This window comes from Oratosquilla oratoria, chromosome 1 (assembly GCF_046742065.1).
Source record: "Oratosquilla oratoria isolate Oo_2021 chromosome 1, ASM4674206v1, whole genome shotgun sequence".
NCBI classification, from domain to species: domain Eukaryota; kingdom Metazoa; phylum Arthropoda; class Malacostraca; order Stomatopoda; family Squillidae; genus Oratosquilla; species Oratosquilla oratoria.
In genome coordinates, this window is record NC_134777.1 from 70,915,021 (window position 1) to 70,938,945 (window position 23,925).

Genomic DNA, 23,925 nt, shown 5'->3' on the forward strand with positions numbered 1-23,925 from the left:
GGACACATGGAAAGAATGAGTGAAGAAAGACTAGTAAAAGAGGTATGGAATGCAGATGTGGAGGGAGTGAACATGAGGGGACGTCCTAGGATGAAGTGGATGGATGGGGTGAAGGGGGCTTTGGGGAAGAGGGGAATGTCCGTTGAGGAAGGACGGGAGAGGACAGAAGAGAGGGGTGAATGGAGAATGGTTGTATATGGATGATGATGTGATGCATGAGGTGGAATGGGCAGGTGGATGGGGGGTGAGGTAGTATGTGTGAGCAAAATTTGACGCAGCCCAAAGGGATTTCTCCCCGTCTTCTCCTTTACATGGGGGTACGGAGAGGGGGTGTTGCCGATTTAATGAAGCGGCCTTGCTGTGGAAGTGCTGTGTCTTGCAACACTGCTTCTGACCCAGGGCAGTGGACAAGGTGCAGGGATGACCCATCATCCAGGAGGTGCTAAGATAAGAGGGAGGGTGGAGGGGTGTGGAGTGTATTCAGGGATGGAATGGGTGGGAATGATTTTATGCCTTTTCCTTTTTGGCTACCTCCCTTGTAAGGGGGAAAAAGGCTTGGTATATGTATGTATGTATGATCTATATAGTGAAACACCACTTTGATCATCTACAGTATGTCTTTCCCACAATCCTGCTGATGTGTCTGTCAGGTGACAGGTTGTCTTTTATCAACACTTCCAAATCTTTCTCCTATGCTTTTGTAATGAGTTCACTTCCCAAGGAATAGGTTAAGGATGGTCTTTTGCCACTACTGCCCATTTCCAGTACTTTGCATTTTTGGCATTGAACTTAATTTCCCATTCTTGGCTCCATGCAAAAAAATGTCTAGGTCTTTTTGCAGTAGTCTACCGTCCTCCTCATTTTTATCCTTCTAATTTTTTAGTCATCTGCAAATATGTTACATATATACATACATACACCAAAGGCTTTCTTCCCTCTTACATGGGAGGTAGCCAAAAAACAGAGGCATAGAAACCACTCCCACCCATTCCATCCCCTACATACTCCACTCCCTCTACCCTCTTCCCTCCCTCTTATCTTGGCACCTCCTGGATGACGGGTCATCCCTGCATCTTGTCCACTGCCCTGGGTCAGAAGCAGTCACAAAACACAACACTGCACATGCACAGCAAGGCTGCTTCTTTAATTTGGTAACCCTCCCCCCTCTCTGTCCCCTCATGTAGAAAAGGAAAAGACGGGGAGAAATCCCTTTAGGCTGCGTCAATTTATTTCTCGTACATACTCCCACATCCCCATCCCCCACCCACTCCCCCTCATGCATCACAGCATCACCCATACACAACCATTCTCCATTCACCACTATCTTCTGTGTCCTGTCCTTCCTCAACAGACATTCCCATCTTTCCCAATGCTTTTACCCCATCCATCCATCTCATCCTAGGTTGACCCCTCATGTTCACTCCACCTCTGCCTTCTACATCTTTTACTAATCTTTCTTCACTCGTTCTTTCCATGTCTCCAAACCATCCCAATACTCTTTCATCAACCCTATCTCCCAACTCCCTTTCCACCCTTGTTCTCCTCCTCATTTCTCACTCTATCTAGCCTAGTAACCCCTATCATACTTCTCAGGCATTTCATCTCAAACACATTCAAACTTCTTCTCTCTTCCTCTTATGTTCCATGTTTCTGCTCTGTACATTGCTGTTGTCACAATCACTCCTTCATACAATCTCCTCTTTGAATCCACTCCCAAATGTCCATTTCTCATTGCACTTTTTAATCCACCAAGGAATTTACTCGCTTCTCAATCTACATTCCACCACCCCCACTCCCTTCCCTGTCATATTTGTACTCAAGTATCTAAAACTCCACTTCCCAGAGTACCTTCCTGTCTAACTGTCATAAACTTTTTCCAAATCTATAAAAGCCCAAAAAACATCCTTTTTTCTAACTCTTTCTCACGTAAGTCTCACCACAAAAATCTTGTCCATACAAACCATACCTGTCCTAAACCCACACTGAAAGGGATGGAAATTCTGTCGAGAATTTCCATCCCTTTCATAATTCTGAAAATGGTCAACAAATAACCTCTTTCTCTTCTCTGTTCCAATGATGACAGATGTAATTTTTCCAATCTTTGTATGTCATGTTTGTCAGTGTAGGCGCCATCTTTGTCGCTGCTCTTTGTATTCTTTCTAACTTTCTTATGTTCTTTGTGCTAGGTCCCCATAGTGAATATGCTGCAACACTATGGGCACCTATCAATTTCTTGTAATGCTTTATAGGAAGGAATTTGTTTTATCTATATAAATAATCAATCGGGTAGTTTTAGTGCAACTAGTTAAGAAGAAACAAATTGGAGAATATAAATTACAAATGAAAACATTATTGATGTATTGCATAAAGAAATGGAAAGGTGAGAAATGTGCTTTATAGACATGGCAATTTTTTATGCCCCTAGATGTGATGGAGAAAAGGACTGTAAGGACGGACAGGACGAACCAGAAACTGGATGTCCAGAGCGCAAATGTCGACCAGGACAGTTCCAGTGTGAGAATGGCAATTGCGCCACTTCCACCCAACTTTGTGATGGTCAAGATGATTGTGGTGATAAGTAAGTTGGTTGTCTGTTAACAGTTGTTAAAGCTTAATTGAGAAATTGTGTTCTATATTTCAGAACACAACATGGTCTCTTCTATGTTAAATTTTGTAAGGTTCTCTTGAAGAAGTAGACTTTGGGTGATGTAAAAATTAAGGAAGGAATATATCAGTTATTCATTAAATAATGTGTTATATTTGTGTGAATAAGGATAAAACAGAATTCAATTTAATGCTTACCATTATTGAGAAGCTACTTATATTTTCTAATAGTGCTAAATTAAAGTTCATATAAATTTTATTATCTAGGTCTGATGAGCAGAATTGTCACCTTGACTGCTCTGAATTTGAATTCAAGTGCCATGGAACAGGTAAATGTATCAACATAGCATGGAGGTGTGATGGTGACAGAGACTGCCCTGATGGTTCAGATGAAGACCCAACCATATGCCGTAAGTTGCTTTTTTTGTACCCTGTGTATTTTGTTGTTACTAGTGATGCTGTGGATGTGCTGTGTCTTGCTGCACTACTTCTGACCCAGGGCAGTGGGCAAGATACAGGGATGACATATCATCCAGGAGGAGCCAAGATAAAAGGGAGGGAGGGGGTGAATGGGAGTGGAGTATGTGGGGGATGGAATGGGTGGGAGTGGATTTTATGCCTTTGTTTTTTGGCTACCTCCCTTGTAAGGGGGAAATAGCCATTGGTATATGTATCTACTAATGGCATGGTAATAGCAGCAGTATACATTATTTATCCAGACAGTAACAAAATCTTTAATCTATTTAAGTGTGGGCTGCACTGGTGGATGTGATACAATTAGGTACCGTATATTTCCGTGTATAAGACGACCTTTGTATAAGACGAGGTACAAAATTAGAGCAAATTTTTATGAATTTATCTCATATCGGTAGTATAAGATGACTGCTAAATTACAAAAGCATCAGTGTATCAAACCTACCATACAAAAATAATTGTTTTGATTACGTTTATCAGCTGTTTTTTCCGCTTTTTCTCTTCTCATTACTTAACTGTATCCTTATACCAGATAAATTACTTACTGTTTCCTTATAAATTCAAAATAAATGAAATAACAATCTAAAATTGTTATTTTCAGTCTTAAAAATTACTGAAAAGTTAGTGAAAGAAAAAGGTTGCTATGAACGCAACCAGTGCTCGATGTTTACATTTTTTTCAGCTGTGTTAGATGTGTTTACATATAGTTAAAAGTACCGTAATTTCATTAATATAGAATTATTCCTCAAATTTATTAACAATTGCCATTTACTATAAAGATATGCCAATAATATATAAGGTAAATATGGTTTAATTACCTTTATTACCAGTTCTTATCATAATGTGAATAATTTCCTGTGTATCGGTGGTTATTGGCAGGCTAGCCTACCAAGTCATCTCTCGTAGAATTCAAGGTCTGATTTTTATAATGGTAGTATAAGACGACCCCCAATTTTAAGGGGTGAATTTTTGGATTTTAGGGTCGTCTTATATGTGGAAATATATTGTAAATACAACTAGGTAAAATACATAACATGACTATAGAGTGTACAGTGACACAATGGGTAAAAGAAAATACCATATATAGAAATAATGAACCATCGAGACTAGATTTATTATTTGTCAGAACATGAAATTGTGGATAAAATTTAATACAAGACACCAGTTGGGTGTTATTATTTGAGTTAGAACTAAAGGAGGAAATATATAAAGAGAGAAAAGGAAGACTGATGTATAGTAAAACAGACTTTGAGAAACTTGGACATTTTTTCAAAAAGCAAGTTGGGAAAAATTCTACAATGAAGAAACACAAGTGGAAGAAAAATGGATGATTGTTGGAAATCTATAGTGAAGGAGTGGATGAATATGTACAAAAACAAAAACAAGAAAAGGTGTATATTAAGTGCTGGTTTAACAGAAGTTGCAGTGAAGTGATAGAGATAAAGCTTGGAAAAGAGAGAAAAGTAGCACAAAGGAATGAATATATTAAAATACACAGGGAGGACAAAAAGGAAACCATGAAAAAGACATACGAGAAAATTGTAGGGATCATCCAAAACTATTCTGTAGATATGTGAACAGTAAACTAAAATACAAACAGGAAATAGTGAAATTATACCAAGGGAATATAGAATACACAGAAGATATAGAAATGGCTGAAGTCATGAGCAAACATTTCAAGTCTGTTTTCACTAGAGAATATGTACAGCATTAGGATGAAGAGCGAGAAATGAGACAACCCCCCCCCCCACATAAAGGAAATAATAGTAACACAAAAAGAAATAATGGACCAAATGAACCTTTGTCAAGAAATTGCACAGCCCATATGGAATTGCAAACTGGATACTAAAAGAATGTAAAGGAAAAACTAATAGACAAAATATATAACGGTTGCTCACTGAAAGAAGGAAAAATACCAGAAGACTGGAAAAATGCAGATATCGTACCAATATATAAAGGAGGAAACAAGGAAGACCCAACAAATTACAGACCAGTTTCCCTTACAAGCATGGTAGCCAAAATTTGTGAAAAAGTTGTCAAAAATAGATGGATAAAATATCTGGACAACAATATACTGAATCAGAGACAATTTGACCTGTTGCTACTCAAGATTTCTCACCTCGCCCATCTTCTGGTAGGCCATTAGGCATTTCGGTGACCAGCCTCCTCCAGCTCTCTCGGTCAAGGAATGTTTCCCGAACACAGATGTCATTGAGTGATGTTCCCTGTTTTCTGAGGGCTTCATCAACGTTTTGTTCCCATTTCTTCCTTAGTCTTCTCTGGGGACATCTTGTGTTGGGCACCCAGTGATACCACCTCCTCAGCGTCCTACGTTCTTCCATCTTTACATGTCCATACCACCACAACTGGGTTCTTTCAACTTAATTGATTATGCTTTCCACATTCAGCTCTCCTGATTTCTTAGTCTGTCCCTTCTTGTGGCTCTGTGGACCATATGCATGACTCGCATCTCCGCTGCCTGCACTCGAGATGTCATTTTTGTTGTCAATGTCCATACCTCACAACTGAAGGTCAGTACGGGCCGGAGGATGGTCTTATAAATTCTTGTCTTGACTTTTACCAGTATGTTCTTGTCCTTCAACCGGGGGTACAAGAAGTTGAGATTTGCCATGTTCTTCTACTGCTCCTTCGTGGGTTCCTTTGTCATCATACATAACTCCCAAGTATTTGTATGCCGAGGTATGCGTCAAGGTGATTCTGTCAACTTCCATGTGAAGGGGTTCATTTTGTTGGGAGGCTACCATTACTTCAGTCTTCTGCAGATTGAGTTTAAATCCATGGTCTTGCAGAACTTTTCGGTCATTCAACTGTTACCACAAGCGACTCCGAAACAGCCTCTATGATTCCAACTGAACAGGCCGATGCTGCAGCCAAAGCCATCACTAGGCTCAGCCATATAACAGAAAAAAAAAATCCCACACAGACTTCAAACAAGTAATTCATTGTTATGCAATGGAGAAGTGGCAAGAACAATGGACAAGGCTGGATGGTAGTTACAAGTTGAAAGAGAATCACCCCTTGGTGAACCCTTAGAAGTGTCATTCTTTGGACAGAAGGTCAAGTATTGTTTTAACAAGATTAAGAATTGGCCATTCCTACATTACCCATAATTTTTTTATGGCAAGTGGAGCAGAAAGGCTGGCCCCCCAATGTCCCACCTGCCAAGTTGTTTTTACAATAAAACACATTTTAATTCAGTACCTTGCATACTCTAATAAGCGCAGGAGTATGAAGAGAAGGGGAGAGATGACTGATCCTTGTCTCACTTCTGATCCAGCGTTGAACCAGACAGTTTTGTCTCTGATAGGTTGTACAGTTGTCTTGTTCAATTCATATAGGCTACAAATTGCTCTTCTCAGTGTTCGAGGAATCCCATGATCAATGTGTCAATGTGCCTTCCACAGCTCTTTCATTGGCACTCGGTCAAAGGCCTTCTTCAGGTCTAAGAAGGCTGGATATCTTGGATAGTTGAATTCCCACAACTTTTCCAGCAGGATCTTCAAGGCAAAACTGAGGTCTGTTGTTCCTCAATTGGGGTGGAAACCATATTGTTTCATGAAGTGTCTCCTCTCAAGATAACAGAGAGATTGCTCGGTAGTTATTGCAATTTGTACGATTTTTTTATGAACTGGATATATCACTGCAGATCCCCATTCCATGGGTATCTTGGTTTTCCAAGCCATGTTGCAAATCCACGTCAGGTAGTAGATGGTATGTTGTCCTCCATATTCATATATCTCAGCAGGAATCTCATTAGTCCCAGCCGCCTTGTTGTTTTTCATGTGTTTGAGTGCTATCATAACTTCCTCCTCTGTAATATCTTCGTCTCCAACCTGATTTTTCTGCTATATGGATTAAGAGATAATTAAAAACACATTGAAACCCTGATCCATCCAAGACTGGAATATGCATCAATAATGTGGTCCCCACACACAGTGAAGGATATGAAGAAGATCAAAAGAATGTAAAGGGCAGCAACCAAACTGGTCTCTAGCCTGGCAGATGAGCCATATGAGGAAAGACCAAAAGCACTTTGCCAACTTTGAAAGCTTGAAGAGAAAGAGGAGATATGATTACAACATTCAGGTCACTAAAAGGGATAGCTAGCATTGAGAGGAGATTTTGGTTAAATATGAGAGGGCTTTAAGAGGTCATGGGAACAAATTAAGAAAAAACACATGTCTAAAGGATATGAGGAAATAGTTTTTCATGTAGATGGATACCTGGAATTTGTTAGGAAGTGTTATAGCCCAAGCTTAAGCAATACAAGAGTTCAAATCTAAATGTGATAATTGAAAAACTAAGGATGCAGATTAATTTGGAACCATATATGAATGAGGCTCAGTAAAATACATAATTGGATAAAAGGAGATAGAACCCAATGAGCATTGCTCCTCTTCCTGTATACTACAATTAGGTAAATACACATGCACACATGTCTAAAGAATGTGAAAAATAGTTTTCCATATCAGAGACATGGAACATAAGAAGGAAGAGTTTAAATGTGTTTGAGATGAAATTCCTCAGAAGTATGGTGGTTTTTTTTAGGCTGGATAGTGAGAAACAAGGTGAGGAGAGTGGGGGGTGAAAAGGGAGTTGGGAGATAGGGGTGATGAAAGAGTATTAGGATGGTTTGGATACAGGGAAAGAATGAGTGAAGAAAGATTAGTAAAAGAGGTGTGGAAGGCAGAGGAAGGGAGAAGACAGAAGATAGGGGTGAGTGGAGAATGGTTGTGTATGGATGATACTGCAATGCATGGAAGGGGGTGGGTGGGGTGGTTAGGGAGTTTGTGTGAATGATATTTTGATGCAGCCCAAAGGGATTTCTCCCAGTCTTGTTTTACTGGATGAGGGAACATAGTGGGAGGCTACCAATTAAATGAAGCAGCCTTGCTGCATTTCTTCTGACCCAGGGCAGTGGGTGAGATGCAGGGATGACCAGTCATCCAGGAGGAGCCAACAAAAGAGGGAGGGAGTGGTGGTGAATGGGAGTGGAGTATGTGGGGATGAAATGGTTGGGAGTGGATTTATGCCTTTAACTTTGGCTACCTCCATGCCATTGATGATTCTGTAAATGTTCCAGGGTTGGTAGTTCCAGTTTAGAGAATCATTGCTCATATGTCAGTTTTAAAAGTGTTGGGGCTACCTTTGTTGTTGCTCTTTGGATTCATTCTATTTTCCTTGTATTCTTTTTTGTACTGTGTGTCCATAGTGTCACAGCATACTCCAGTTTTGGTCTTATCAGTGTGACTAGTGTGTGTGTGCATATATATATAATTTTTTTTTACATTGCCTCATCCAAGTAATTAAAAGCCATCTCTATTGATCTTTGTAAATTGTAGGTTTCTCTGACTATTTTGTTTTTATGTCTGGGGACATGTCCTTTTTGAAACCAACTTTCTTTACTTCCTTTGCACCGATTTTATATTGTCCTGATTTTTTTTCACTTTCCACTTTTGTACATGAATTTAAGGCTAGCCATGATAAAAAAAGAAATTAGAGAACAGGAGGTGGGACCCAACAAGCATTGTTCCTTTCCTGTATAGTACAATTAAGTAAATATACACAGTTTTGTTGTGTGTTCATTAAAAGTAGGAATAGTGCTACATAATTGGAAAATGGCTAATATGGTAATAATTCACTAAGATGGAGGCTGCATCATGATTGTGGAAGATCCATCAGTCAAATATCTTGAATAGATCAGTATTCTGACAGTTGGTTTGGCTTTAGGTCAAACCTTTAAGTTTTTACTAGAGTGTGATTGATATGCTGCAAGAGAGGGAGGACTGTGTGTGCCTTGATCTAGAAAAGGGTTTTGATAAAGTACCTTGCAGTTATTTGGCATGGAAATTGAAGCACATTGGAGGACTAAGAATTGAACTACTTGAATAGATCAAAGATTTTTTTAAAGGGAAGGTATATGAGGACAGTAGAAGGATAAAATGTCAGGATGGAGAGCAGTGACCAAGCAGAATTTCACAATATTCAGTGCTAGCACCAAAAATGTTTCTTATCTATGTCAGTGACACATGATGGAAGGTACAAGCCATGCCAATGTGTTCAGCTTCCCTGAAATCCAAGTCTGCCCCACAATCACCCCTTTATATAATTTTCTCTTTGCGTCCATCCCCAGATATCTCTTTATCATGACGCTTTTCATTCCCCCCAAGACATTTACTTGCTTCCCTGACTCTACAATTTACCATCACCCCTCCTCCATTTCTTAGGTGTGACCCTAAATACATGAAAATTTCCACTTACTCTAACCTCTGTCCTTTAAGACTTAACTCCAACTTGATTTTAGCTTTAGTTTTGCAGAACAACTTTAAGTTTGAATGAGAAAATGTACTTGCATATGTATATTTTATATTTACAGCCATGCCCTGGAAATATTTTATTGTAACTTTACAGATAACCGACCATGTGATGAGGAGACTGAGTTTGCATGCAAAAATGGAAAGTGCATCTCAAAACAGTGGTTCTGTGATCTTGATAATGATTGTGGTGATGGCTCGGATGAACCTGCTTTCAAATGTCGTCAGCGCAATTGTACAGAAGGTTGGCATAGGTAAGATTTCCAGTACAGTGAAATTATTCACTGTCCAATAGGACATGAGAATGAGTCAGAAGTGGAGAGAATGCTGTAGGTTTTAAGTGAGTAAGGGGCTGTATCAGGGTTGTGATGTTACCATAGTTGTTAGGTAAGTTATTTATATGAATGGAATGGTAAGGGAAATAAATACGAGAGTGCTAGGTAGATGTTAGAAATTAATGGTTGAAAATGGAAGAACATAGGGAGAGAAACTGTCCTTTATGGATGGCACTGCCTTTGAAGCAGTTGGAAAAAGTAGAGAACAGAAAAGTGTGTGTATATGTATTTACATAGTTTACCTAGTATGTGTGTCTTTTTAGAGGGGGAGGGAATATGACCCTTCATCCATGAAATGCTGAGATGGGTTGTTAAATGGGTTTCACTGTGTATGATGTGGGTAGGTGCTTTAATAGTGTGAACTCCTTTGCAAGGGAGAAGGGCCTATGATGTGTAATGATTATATAAAGAATTCTTTGAGTTAATGCAATTGTCATCTGTAAATAGTTTATTGTTGATGAGATGAGAAGTGTTAATCTTCTTGCATTTAGTACCACCCTTTATGATGTTATCACTCAGTTCGGCTGTCTTTTAGGTGTCCTCATCGGACAAATTACCGGTGCATCCCACAATGGCTTTTCTGTGATGGTAAAGATGATTGCCGTGATGGTACTGATGAGTTGCCTGAGAATTGCCCCAAGTGCCATGAAACTGGAGATTTCCAGTGCGCTAATAGAAGATGCATCCCAAGGTATGTTGTTGTAGTCTGTTTTATAGAGTATATGTTGAAGATAGTTTTGCACAAAAGTTACTCGTTACTAGGATGGGAATGATTCTAATGTTTTGTATTTGTTATAGGCGATGGCTTTGTGACTTCGAGAACGATTGTGGTGATAGCTCGGATGAAAAGGAGGAGTTATGCCAGACACAGTACCGGAAATGTTCAGAAAGTGAATTCCAGTGTAAGAACAAAAAGTGCATTCCAAGCCGATGGAAATGTGATCATGATAATGATTGTGGTGATAATTCAGATGAAGAGAACTGTAGAGATCATGAATGCAGGGTAAGTGCAAACATATGGGGAGAAGCTTCTCTTTTTCTCTTCCTCCATCCCTTTAACAATTCTGTAAATTGTCAATAAATCACCTCTTTCTCTTCTGTTCCAGTGTGGACAGATGTAGTTTCTCCAATCTTTGTTCATATGTCAGATTTGCCAGTGTAGGTGCCATTTTTGTCGCTGCTCTTTGGATTCTTTCTAATTTTCTTATGTTCTTCTTTGTGCTGGGTGCCCACAATGTTGTGGCATATTCTAGTTTAGGTCTTGTTAGTGTAACCACTTTTTTTTAACCATCTCCTCGTCTATGTAGTCAAAGGTGATCTTATTAAGTTAAAAGTCTCTCCAAATAATTTGTTGACGTGTTTATCAGTTGCCAAGTTGCTTGAGATGATTACTCCCAGGTCCCTTTCTGAATTGACTTTTTTTACTTCTTTGTTTCCAATGTTGTATTGACCCGATACTCTATTTTTGCTTTTTCCAAATTCTATTATGCTACATTTCTTAATGTTGAAGCCCATCTCACATTTCTGACTCCATTCCCATATATTGTCTAGGTCTTCTTGTAGCAATCTACAATCTTCTGTTTTTACTCTCTTCAACGAAGAAGTTTATGTAATAATTTACTCCCTCATTTATATATATGGCAAACATTAAAGGAGCCAATACAAAGCCTTGCAGGACTCCACTTTTCACATCTTCCCAGTTCAAATTTTTGTCTCTAAGTACCCCTCTCATTTTTCTTCCAATTAAGAAGTCCTTCATCCATTCTAGCAGCTTAACCTCCTTATTCCTCCTATTATTTAAATTTTTCTTATTAATTTTTTATGTGGTACCTTATCGAATGCCTTCTGCAAATCCAAGAAGGTGCAATGTACCCAGCCATCTCTTTCTTGTATTATTTCAATCTCTAGTAAAAGCAAGTTAGGTTTGTGGTACACAATCTTTCACTTCTAAAGCCAAATTGTTTAGGGTTTATTATTTCATTTTCCTCCAAGTGTTTGGTCCATTTATTTCTGATGACTTTTTCACATATTTTTGCTACTGTGCTTGTAAGGGATACCGGTCTGAAATTTGTATGGTCTTCCCTATTTCCTCCTTTGTATATTGGTACTATGTTTGCATCTTTCCAATCTTGTGGTACCTTACCTTCTTTGAGTGAAGAGTCTATTATCTTGTATAGTTTGTCTGTCAGTTCATCTATACACTCCCTCAGTATCCAATTTGCAATTCCGTCTAGTCCGTGCAATTTCCTGACATCTGTTAATTATTTGATCTCTTATTTCTTTTTGTGTTACCTTTATTTCTTCCATTTTGGGTGATCTCTCTTGTTTTCTATCTTTCCAAAATTGTGAGCTCTCAATTGTAAAAACTGACTTGAAATGTCTGATCATGACTTCTGCCATTTCCATATGGGTAGAGGTTGTGTAGATCAGATCTTTGTGGTAAGACAAATATGTGAGAAAGCTATAGGAAAGGGGAAGAATGTTTTTTGGGCTTTTATGGATCTGGAAAAGGCTTACGATAGGGTAGACAGAAAGGCACTGTGGGAGGTTATGCAGATATATGGGATAGGAGGAAAGCTTCTAGGAGCTGTCAAGAGTTTTTATGAGAGTAGTAGAGCTTGTGTTAGGATTGGAAATGGAGAGAGTGAGTGGTTTGAAGTAAAGGTGGGACTTCGTCAAGGATGCGTTATGTCGCCCTGGCTGTTCAACTTATACATGGATGGGGTGGTGCGAGAGGTGAATGCTAGGGTAGTGAGTCAGGGATTGGAGATGGTTAAAGAAAATGGAGAAAAGTGGGAGGTGAGCCAGCTGTTGTTTGCAGACGACACTGTGCTTGTGGCAGGGTCAGAGGAGGGATTGAGGAAGCTGGTGGCAGAGTTTGGGAGAGTATGTGATAGAAGAAAGCTAAAGATAAATGTGGGTAAAAGTAAGGTGATGAGATGTACAAGGGGTGAAAGTGGCAGTAGACTGGAAGTGAACATTAAGGGAGAGCGACTGGAGGAAGTGGATAGTTTTAGATACTTGGGTGCAAGTGTAGCAGGAAAAGGTGGAGTGAAGGTGGAGGTAGAATGTAGATTGAGAGAAGCGAGTAAATGCCTTGGTGGTTTAAAGAGTGTAATGAGAAATAGACATATGGGAATGGATGCTAAGAGGACTGTATGAAGGAGTGATTGTGCCAACAGCACTGTATGGGGCAGAAATGTGGAACATAAGAGAAGAAGAGAGAAGGAGTTTGAATGTGTTTGAGATGAGGTGTCTGAGAAGTATGGTGGGGGTTACTAGGCTAGATAGAGTGAGAAATGAGGAGGTGAGGAGGAGAACAGGGGTGAAAAAGGATTTGGGAGATAGGGTTGATGAAAGAATATTAGGATGGTTTGGACACATGGAAAGAATGAGTGAAGAAAGACTAGTAAAAGAGGTATGGAAGGCAGATGTGGAGGGAGTGAACATGAGGGGACGTCCTAGGATGAGGTGGATGGATGGGGTGAAGGGGGCTTTGGGGAAGAGGGGAATGTCTGTTGAGGAAGGAAGGGAGAGGACGGAAGACAGAGGTGAGTGGAGAATGGTTGTATATGGATGATGTTGTGACTGCATGAGGAGGAATGGGCGGGGGGGTGGGGGGTGGGGTAGTATGTGTGAGTGAATTTTGACGCAGCCCGAAGGGATTTCTCCCCATCCTCTCCTTATATACAAAGGGGGACGGAGAGGGGGGGTCGCCGATTAAATGAAGCGGCCTTGCTGTGGATGTACTGTGTCTTGCGACACTGCTTCTGACCCAGGGCGGTGGGCAGGGTGCAGGGATGACCCGTCATCCAGGAGGTGCTCAGATGAGAGGAGGGGTGTGGAGTGTATTTAGGGATGAAATGGGTGGGAGTGTTTTTATGCCTTTCCCTTTTTGGCTACCTCCCTTGGAAGGGGGAAAAAGCCTTGGTATATGTATGTATGTATGTAGTAGAGCTTGTGTCAGGATTAGAAATGGAGAGAGGGAGTGGTTCGAGGTAAAGGTGGGACTTCGTCAAGGATGCGTTATGTTACCCTGGCTGTTCAACTTATACATGAATAGGGTAGTGCGAGAGGTAAATGCAAGGGTAGTGGGTCAGGGATTGAAGATGGTTAAAGAAAATGGAGAAAAGTGGGAGGTGAGCCAGCTGTTGTTTGCGGACGACACTGCGCTTGTGGCAGGATCGGAGGAGGGACTGAGGAAGTTGGTGACAGAGTTTGGGAGTATGTGATAGAAGAAAGCTAAAGATAAATGTGGGTAAAAGTAAGGTGATGAGATGTATAAGGGGTGAAAGTGGCAGTAGACTGGAAGTGAGCATTAAGGGCGAGCGACTGGAGGAAGTGGATAGTTTTAGATACTTGGGTGCAAATGTGGCAGGAAAAGGTGGAGTGAAGGTGGAGGTAGAATGTAGATTGAGAGAAGCGAGTAAATGCCTTGGTGGGTTGAAGAGTGTAATGAGGAATAGACATTTGGGAATGGATGCTAAGAGGAGACTGTATGAAGGAGTGATTGTGCCAACAGCACTGTATGGGGCAAAAACATGGAACATAAGAGAGGAAGAGAGAAGGAGTTTGAATGTGTTTGAGATGAGGTGTCTGAGAAGTATGATGGGGGTTACTAGGCTAGAGTGAGAAATGAGGACGGGGGTGAATGGAGAATGGTTGTATATGGATGATGTTGTGATGCATGAGGTGAAATGGGTGGGGGGATGGGGGGTGAGGTAGTATGTGTGAGCAAAATTTGACGCAGCCCGAAGGGATTTCTCCCCATCTTCTTCTTTAATGCATGGGGGGACAGAGAGGTGGGGTCGCAGATTTAATGAAGCGGCCTTGCTGTGGATGTGCTGTGTCTTGCGACACTGCTTCTGACCCAGGGCAGTGGACAAGGTGCAGGGATGACCCATCATCCAGAAGGTGCTAAGAGGGAGGGTGGAGTGTATTCAGGGATGGAATGGGTGGGAATGATTTTATGCCTTTTCGGCTACCTCCCTTGTAAGGGGGAAAAAAGCCTTGGTATATGTATGTATGTAGCTATCCGACCAAGCCTGTTTTTTTGGTGGTAGATACACTACAACAAATTTTCTGCCTTACATCCTTTTGTTTACAATTTTGATCATAATTAGTTCTACATTGCCTTGGCCGTCATTTATGTCGCATTTAGACCCTTTTTGGTCAATATCATGACACCTCCCTGCATTTCTGTTCTATTTTTCACCCAGTGGTTGTATAGACCTTGTCCCAGTATGCTTGTTATATTTCCTTTCAGTTTTGTCTCCATAATTCCCATGATGTCAGGTTTTTCCATTTCTAGATAGTCATTTAGTTCATTGATTCCAGAGATCATGCCATCGATATTTGTGTATGCCACCTTTAGTTTCATATTATCCTTCCTTTTTTGGTATAAGTTTCCGTCTCAAATCCAGCACTCGAAAAACTTTTTTTTCTGTCTCTGTTCTTTCCTCATTTGTCATTGGCTTCAGTTCTGAGAGCTTTGTCTTTCACTTTTTCCTCATCACTCATTTCCTTTTGTATCCATATACGTTTGAATTTCTCTGTTTGCCAATTTAACTGCTTTTGATAATATTTCCTCTGCTATCATTTGAGTTCTTAGTTTTATTTTCAGCTGTCTGTTGTTTTTCTTTTGAATATTCTGTGGATGTGGCATAGCGGACTGGCTTGTTATACACTGGAACGTGGCAATGGTTGCCCTCTTACGGAGTTACGTAAGATCATTCACACGGGAGGGCAAGAATGCACTGTTACTTGGTGCCACGTTTATTTGACGATAGAAAAGAGAGGGGGGTTGCCCCTTTACAAGAGGCATTTTCCTCTTCACATTAGAGGTGCTGCCATTGAAACTTTGGGGGCAGAGGGGTGATAGATGAAAAACTGCAAAACATGGAATGGCACTAGTTACTAACACAGCTACAAGCCAAACGTAAAAATATAAAAAATTACAAAGAATCTGAACATAAAATATGAGCAGCTTAAGACTAATTCATTACGAACATACAGATTTTCTAAAACTAAATTTGGCTAAAAAAAACTTACTGAGTTGGCTGCAAAAAGAGGGTGTTAACACTGAGTTTTAGACCCAACTGAAGGCCTAGTTGTGAGTCGTGACGTCACAAACAGCAACAGGTCTTCACACAACTTAATCTTATTTTAAATTAAAGGCATTTAGGAATGGATGCGAAGAGGAGACTGTATGAAGGAGTGATTGTGCCAACAGCACTGTATGGGGCAGAAACGTGGAACATAAGAGAAGAAGAGAGAAGGAGTTTAGGAGTTTGAATGTGTTTGAGATGAGGTGTCTGAGAAGTATGGTGGGGGTTACTAGGCTAGATAGAGTGAGAAATGAGGAGGTGAGGAGGAGAACAGGGGTGAAAAAGGAGCTGGGGGATAGGGTTGATGAAAGAATATTAGGATGGTTTGGACACATGGAAATAATGAGTGAAGAAAGACTAGTAAAAGAGGTATGGAAGGCAGATGTGGAGTGAGTGAACATGAGGGGACGTCCTAGGATGAGGTGGATGGATGGGGTGAAGGGGGCTTTGGGGAAGAGGGGAATGTCTGTTGAGGAAGGGAGAGGACGGAAGACAGAGGTGAGTGGAGAATGGTTGTATATGGATGATGTTGTGATTGCATGAGGAGGAATGGGCGTGGGGGTGGGGGTGAGGTAGTATGTGTGAGCAAATTTTGACGCAGCCCGAAGGGATTTCTCCCCGTCCGCTCCTTATATGCAAGGGGCGACGGAGAGGGGGGGTCGCCGATTAAATGAAGCGGCCTTGCTGTGGATGTACTGTGTCTTGCGACACTGCTTCTGACCCAGGGCGGTGGGCAAGGTGCAGGGATGACCCGTCATCCAGGAGGTGCTCAGATGAGAGGGCGGGTGGGAGGGGTGTGGAGTGTATTTAGGGATGAAATGGGTGGGAGTGTTTTTATGCCTTTCCCTTTTTGGCTACCTCCCTTGAAAGGGGGAAAAAGCCTTGGTATATGTATGTAAATTAAAGGCAAACATCGTACAAATAATGGGACGTTATCTTGCAACATAGCTTGCAGACAACTTACAAAACTATGGAAAAATGAACAGAAATAGTCTGTTCGAATACACTTAAAAATAAAACGTTACAGAAAACGAAACGGATACCCTTTCCAGGGGGAAACGGGCTTCAGACAAAATATATGTAAAAAATGGAGATACATAGAATTATAGAAAAAGCCCCGTTACTGCTTGTAACGGCACAGTGGATTTCATCTATTTCTTTATCAAGATTGTCCTATATCCTGTATTTCTTTCAAAATCTCCTTAGCTATTTCCTTCTCCTTTTCTCTCTGGTATCTATATATACCATGTTTTTCCTGGATACCATGGACCACAATGCACTTATCTTTGTCGGCTGTATCTCTTACCCAATTTTCCTTTTGTTTAATCACTTTTATGACTTTGGTATTTTCCTCCATTTGTTTTTGTACTATTTCACTAAAGGATAATTCTTTTTATTTTCCTGTTCTTGTTTTCATAGATTTTTTATTTCAGTAAAGTGTTTCTTTAATTGACTCTTCCACCTTTCTGGTCACTGCTTGTAATTGTTCTTTGACCTCCTTTTTCAATTCAATTTTATTTTTGTCCTCATTATTCATTCTTTCGTTTTCTCTTTTTAGGATTTCAATTTTGCTCTTAAGGTCATCTAATTCTTTGATAGTTTGCCCATTACTCTTTTGCAACGTAATCAATTCTCCAAGAACCGCTCGATAATCTAATTTTAGTGTGTGTGTGTATTTACCTAGTTGTAATATACGGGAGGGGAGCTGTGCTCGTGGTGACCCGTCTTTGTATCTCTCCGCATCAAGTTTTATCTAAAAATCTTTTATAGTGTTTGCACATACTGTTTTGTTGTCTAATTTGTTCCATGTATTAATTGCTCTGTGTGGGAAACTGTTCCTTTTAAATTTTCTATAACTATCTTTTTTCAGTTTTTTCCGTGTCCTCTCGTTTTACCATTGTCCCACACTAACAGGTCATTCCTGTCTAAAACTTCCATTCCTTTCATTATTCTGTAGATAGTCAGCAAATCTCCTCTTTCTCTTCTTTGTTCCAGAGTTGGTAGGTTCAGTTTGGATAGTCTTTGCTCATATGTTAGTTCGGCGAGAGTCGGTGCTAGTTTGGTTATCGCTCTTTGTAATCTTTCTAGTTTCTTAATATTCTTTTTGGTACTGGGTGTCCAAAGTGATGCTGCATACTCAAGTTTTGGTCTTATTAGTGTAGTTAGTATTTTCTTTATCATTTCTTCATCCATATAAGTAAATGCCACTTTGATTGACCTCAATAAATTGTAGGTTTCTCCGAATATTTTATTTATATGTTTATCAGGTTTCATGTCCTTTCCAATCATCACTCCAAGATCTTTTTCAGTGTTTGCTTTTTTTTTTTTTTTTTTCTCCAATTCTGTAATCTTTTGATATTCTGTTTTTAGTCTTTCCAAATTCCATTATATTGCATTTCTTTATATTAAATTTCACTTCCCACTTTTGAGTCCAATTCCATATCGTGTCCAGATCTTGTTGCAATGAGTTAGTCCTCTTCCATTTTTACCTTAAGTAATTTTGCATCATCTGCCAAAAAATTCATATAGCACTCCACGCCTTCATTCATGTCATTAACCTCTTCACTCTGTGGCACATAGCATGTCTGGCAGCATTAGCTGCCCGACGTGCGATGTTGCGTCATAATAATCGCATTATAAAAAATAAAGTCAGTGCTCAATCGTTTGTTCTCTTTCACCCGTGTATTTTGATGACCATAGAAAATTGATGAAGCCAGAGAATGGAAATTATGTAGGTACGACTACAATAGATATAATCAAGATGGCGACGTCGGCATCATCGAGTACCCACTTGCTCCTCATGCTGCCTATGTAGGCATCACCATTTTCCTCCCAATCAGGAAGTCTTCCATTCATCACAATAATTTTCCTTTGATGCCACCCTTTGATTCTCTTATTTATTAATTTCCTATGAGGTACCTTATCGAATGCCTTTTGCAGGTCCAGAAAAGCACAGTCCACCTATCCATCTCTTTCTTGTATTATGTCTACTAATCTTGAGTAAAAGCAGATCAGATTTGTTGTACATGATCTCCCTTGTCTGAATCCAAATTGATTTGGGTTCAGTATAGATTTTTCTTCCAGGTATTTAACCCATCTGTTTTTGACAACTTTCACAAATTTTTGCTATTGTGCTCATTAGTGAGACCAGTCTGTAGTTAGATGGATCTTCTTTATCACCTCCCTTATAAATTGGTACAATGTTTGCCTTTTTCCAGTCCAATGGTACTTTTCCTTTTGTGAATACTGATCTGAAGTGGTTGTTCATAATTTCAGCCATTTCCAGTTCTGTATATTCCTTTTTATCTTGGCGTAGTTTTTCTATTTCTTTTAATTTTCAGTTTTCCATTTACATATTTGTAAAATAGTTTGGGTTCTTCCTTACATTTGTCTATTCTCTCTTTCTTAATTCCTCTTTACATCTCTGCGTATTTTTACATATTCGTTTCTTAGTTTGATGTACGTTTGCCATTTGCTTTGTTTCTTATCTCTTTTCCACTTTTTCCAAGCTTTGTCTCTTTTTTCCTTAGCTTCACTACATCTTTTGTTGTACCAGCTCTTTATGTATGCCTTTTCCATTTTTTGTTGTGGTACATATTTGTTCACTCCTTCATTATAAATTTCTTTTAATATGTTCCATTTTTCTTCTATCCCTGTATCTTCGTTTTGGAATTTTTCCCAGTTTGCATTGCGAAAGTGTGTGCGCATGCGCCAAAATGCCTTTTCTCCCTAATGAAGGTGTGGCCAAGTCAGAGCATAACTGGGGAGAAGGGAAAAAAACTGTATAAGAAAAGAAATGAAGCTATTTTATTTAACAGTTAACTATCCTTTTTTCAGACAGGACACTTCCAGTGTTCTTCAGGACACTGTGTGCAGAACCATTTCCGCTGTGATGGAGACAGAGACTGTCATGACCTCAGTGATGAGGTGGATTGCCCACCTAGATATCCAGATGGTCGATATTGTCCAGAGGATAAGTTCGAGTGTGATAATCACTTGTGTGTGGAAATGCGGACATTATGTGATGGGGGGAATGATTGCTATGACAATTCTGATGAACGAGAAAGTTTATGCAGTAAGTAGTAAAAAATGTCAATACTTGATATTGTCCCCAGACTCAAGAAACTGACTATGTAAGCACACGTGTAAAAGGCATGAATGTATAATGAGCAGTTAAACCACTGAGTGAGGAAAGAGTATCAAAAAGTGTGTAGAAAGCAGATGTTGAAGTGAACTTCAAAGGAAGACCAAGAATGAGATGGATCATGGATGAGACAAAGGGGGTATTGTGTGCAAGAAGAATAACTGTCGAGAAAGGAAGAGAGTGCCTAAAGTATTTACTGCATGTGACTATATAGTCATTATTGTAGTATGGGGAAAATGTACAAGTATCAGTGAACATACCATTTCTTATTCTCCATTTATCATACGATTAATGCATTGTTCTAATTGAAGCTATACCACCCCCAAGGCCATTCCAGTTTTGTACATGTATATATGGAAAATTATAATTACTTAATTTTTACATTTGGATTTATGTGCACTAAAGCCCATATATGTATCTATTCCACAGGCAATTTCACATGCAACACATTAAGGCGCTTCCAGTGTAACAACCACAAGTGCATTCCACATTACCAAAAATGTGATGGAGTAGACAATTGTGGTGATGGATCTGATGAGAACAACATGACCATATGTTCTCATCATCCTCGTCCTTGTATATTTAATGAGTTCCGTTGTTCTAATTTGGAGTGCATTCCTCATTCAAAGGTGTGCGATCATGTTGAGGACTGTGCTGATAAATCTGATGAAAATGGATGTCGTAAGTAGCAGTATATGTTTTTTTTATATATGTATATGTATGTCATATTTACACATAATGTGTGTGTATATATCAGCAGAGACCATCTGCTGTTCTGTACACTTTTATTACATCAGGTATTGATGTTTTTAATTTAATTATTAATTATAATGCCCCATAATGATAAATTATTTAACATTTACAGATGACAGCTTCAATTGCACAACAGGAGGATGTGAACAGATATGTACGGATCTTCCCAAAGGCGGTTATGTTTGCCATTGTATGCGTGGGTTCCAAATAAAGTCTTACAATCCAAAGAAGTGTGACGACATTGATGAGTGTGCTCAAGGAACCCACAATTGCTCACACCTGTGCACCAACCTTGAAGGCACATATGCCTGTTCCTGCCGTGATGGATTTGAGCTTAGTTTGAATGGTATATGTCGCTTAAAGGAAGGTCCAGTCACATTGGTGTTCTCAAATGGTCCTGAAATTCGTGCCCTGAACCTGAAAACCAGAACTGGGCTGGATATCATCAAAGGTGACAGTATAGAGTCCTTAGACTATGAGCCTCGATCTGGTATTGTGTACTGGACAGACTCTTATGCCAAGACCATCAAACGCTCGTACCTTCCAGGATCCTCTGAGCTAACCAATGTAACAATAGGCTATGCACAAAATCTTGAAATTAAAAGCCGTGGAAAGCCAACAGGTCTGGCCATTGACTGGGGTGCTATGAACCTTTACTGGACAGAGACAGACCGCACTGGTAACAAGCCTCGGGGCTCAATTTTAGTTGCAACCCTAGATGGTCGCTACAGATATTCTGTGATTGCAACCAGCCTGGAAGACCCAATTTCTATCGTTGTGGACCCTGAGCATGGTGTCATGTTCTGGGCTGACAAAGGTTCAAGCCCCAAAATAGAAACATCATGGATGGATGGCAGCAAGCGTCGTATTATTGTATCAGACATGATAAACCAACCAACTGGCCTTGCTATTGATTATGCTATGGACCATACTGTCTACTGGGTAGATGCCACACTAAACAGAATAGAGAGTATTCGGGAGGATGGAACTCAACGTACTCTTATAGCATCTGGTTCTAAGTTACAGAATCCTTTCTCTTTGGATGTGTTTGAATCTAAACTGTATTGGGTAACACGTGACTCTTCAGAAATGTACAGTTTGGATAAGTTTGGTCGTGGTGTTCCTGTCAAACTCCCTGGGCAGTTTGTTAACCCATCTAGCATAAAGGGTAAGTGAGCTTATAGGATACTAGTTTTCTGGAGTGTATATAAATTTGGTTGCAACCCTTGAACAACATCAATGTAATTTACTCTTTTCATTACATTATTAGAGAAATGTAGTAATAATAATTGTTTATTATCCTCTACTAGTGTTTGCCAACATGCGCTACAACACTTCAGTCACTAGCATCTGCGAGACACAGGGGCCTTGCAGTCATTTGTGCCTTATTGTGCCCAATCAGGGACACAGGTGTGCATGCCCAGACCACAACGGACCAAAGAGCAGCTACACATCCAGTTGTGATGCTCGTAAGTTTTGCCAACTCCCCCCATTGCATGTCTGTTGATCAATATTTAATGAAATAAGTGTAAGTGGAGAACTGTGAATGGATGAATTGATGTGGCTCAAAGGAATTTCTCCCCATCTTTCCTATTTTTGTGTGAGGGAGGGAGGGTTACCATGTAAATAAAGCTGTTTGTTTTGTTATGAATGTGCTGCATTGTTTATGACCCTGCCAGTGGAGGGATGACCTCATCATCCATGAGGAGCTAAAATGGAAGGGAAATGAATGGGAGTGGGGTGGGTGGGGTTGGGTGCCTTGGCTGGCTACCTTCTTTATAAGGGGGAAGAAGCCTTTTGTTGTATAGAAAAGTTCAACATGTTCCAATATGTTGAGATGAGGATGATCCTTCGTCCATGAAATGCTAAGATGGGACGACAAACAAGTGTTTGGGTTGGTGTAGAATGAGTGTAGGGATATATGCTTTAACACAGCCACACCTACCTTGTAAAGGGGAAGAAGACTTGGTATACATATGTGCAGATTACACTAATAATACAATGCATATGTATACATCCAGCCAGGAAATTTTTTGGTGACAATGGGCAGGAGACAGTTGTGAGCTAGGTGAAAAATGAAACTTATGGGTGATGGATGGGAATGGGATGGATTGCGGTGGGTGCATGCCTTGAATGGCTACCTCCAATATAAAAGGGAAAGAAGACTTAGGTATATAGATAGATAGGAAATCTTTCAAGATTGCCATATTTTCCTGATCATTAATATTTTTTGTGCACATTTTCAGCATATGAGCCCCGTAAGCCAAAACCCCGAAGCTGTGGTTGTCTAAATGGTGGTCGCTGCATGCTTGATATAAATAATGAGCTGCAGTGTGAATGTGCAAATGGGTACTCTGGCAAGAGCTGTGAAACATTTGTGGCTAAATTACATCTATCAAAGCCCTTGGTATCTGTAGCCACTACTATTATTGTACCCATTGTACTCCTAATCATTGTGGCAGGTGCCCTTGTTGCCTTTTATGTTTTCTGCAACCGCCGCCATATGTAAGTTCAGATCTGATCAACATTTGGTATTTGTAAATATGTTGTCATAAAAAGTATAATGTAGTTGTAAGAGCTGCAATATGTAGCATTGCATTTTAACTAGGCTTTGATGTATTTTTAATATGAACAAAGATTAATAGAACAAGTTAATAGTGTGACTGCTTAATTAATGATAATGGTACAATTTTTTTTAAAAGTGAATAAAATGTTGTACTGAAAAAGATTTAAATCTTGTATCATCAGAACATTGAAGGGACGTGGACTTCCTGGATCAGCTGTTGTGTTCCGTCAAGGAACTAATGTTGAGATTGGACCACCCTCATTCATGGCAGAACCAGGCACAGAAACTGCAAATGGAGTAAGTGACAGCCTTGAAGTCTGTGTTGGAGTTTAAATGTATTTTTGCACTATACCAGTTGGTATTACCTTCCATACTTTTCAGACAATCTCAACATATTTAGGCCCTTGCTTTCTTATTCCTTAAACTTCCAATTCTCCACTCCATACTATACGGTTTGCAAAATTACTTCCTCATACAATCTCCGAGTTCATCCCCAAATGTATGTTCTCACCTTGCTTTAGCCCAAATTTACTTTCAACATTTTCCATTCACACATACTCCCAAACTCTGCCACAAACATCATAGTAATGCTCATTTTTAATGTGTT

General features: G+C 39.8%; 1 protein-coding gene across 3 annotated transcripts in view; it reads left to right on the plus strand.

Moving 5' to 3' along the window:
• The window catches only part of mgl (low-density lipoprotein receptor-related protein megalin), a 509,881-nt gene that overhangs the window by 482,980 nt on the left and 2,976 nt on the right, over positions 1-23,925 (plus strand). For all 3 annotated transcript variants that reach the window (XM_076204914.1, XM_076204826.1, XM_076204998.1), the window contains exons 45-55: positions 2,426-2,578; positions 2,872-3,014; positions 9,511-9,667; positions 10,284-10,439; positions 10,547-10,751; positions 19,693-19,930; positions 20,429-20,680; positions 20,865-21,920; positions 22,063-22,221; positions 22,999-23,257; positions 23,501-23,615. In XM_076204914.1, the coding sequence (XP_076061029.1) occupies positions 2,426-2,578; positions 2,872-3,014; positions 9,511-9,667; positions 10,284-10,439; positions 10,547-10,751; positions 19,693-19,930; positions 20,429-20,680; positions 20,865-21,920; positions 22,063-22,221; positions 22,999-23,257; positions 23,501-23,615 (2,893 nt within the window). The remainder of the gene's footprint in view (positions 1-2,425; positions 2,579-2,871; positions 3,015-9,510; positions 9,668-10,283; positions 10,440-10,546; positions 10,752-19,692; positions 19,931-20,428; positions 20,681-20,864; positions 21,921-22,062; positions 22,222-22,998; positions 23,258-23,500; positions 23,616-23,925) is intronic.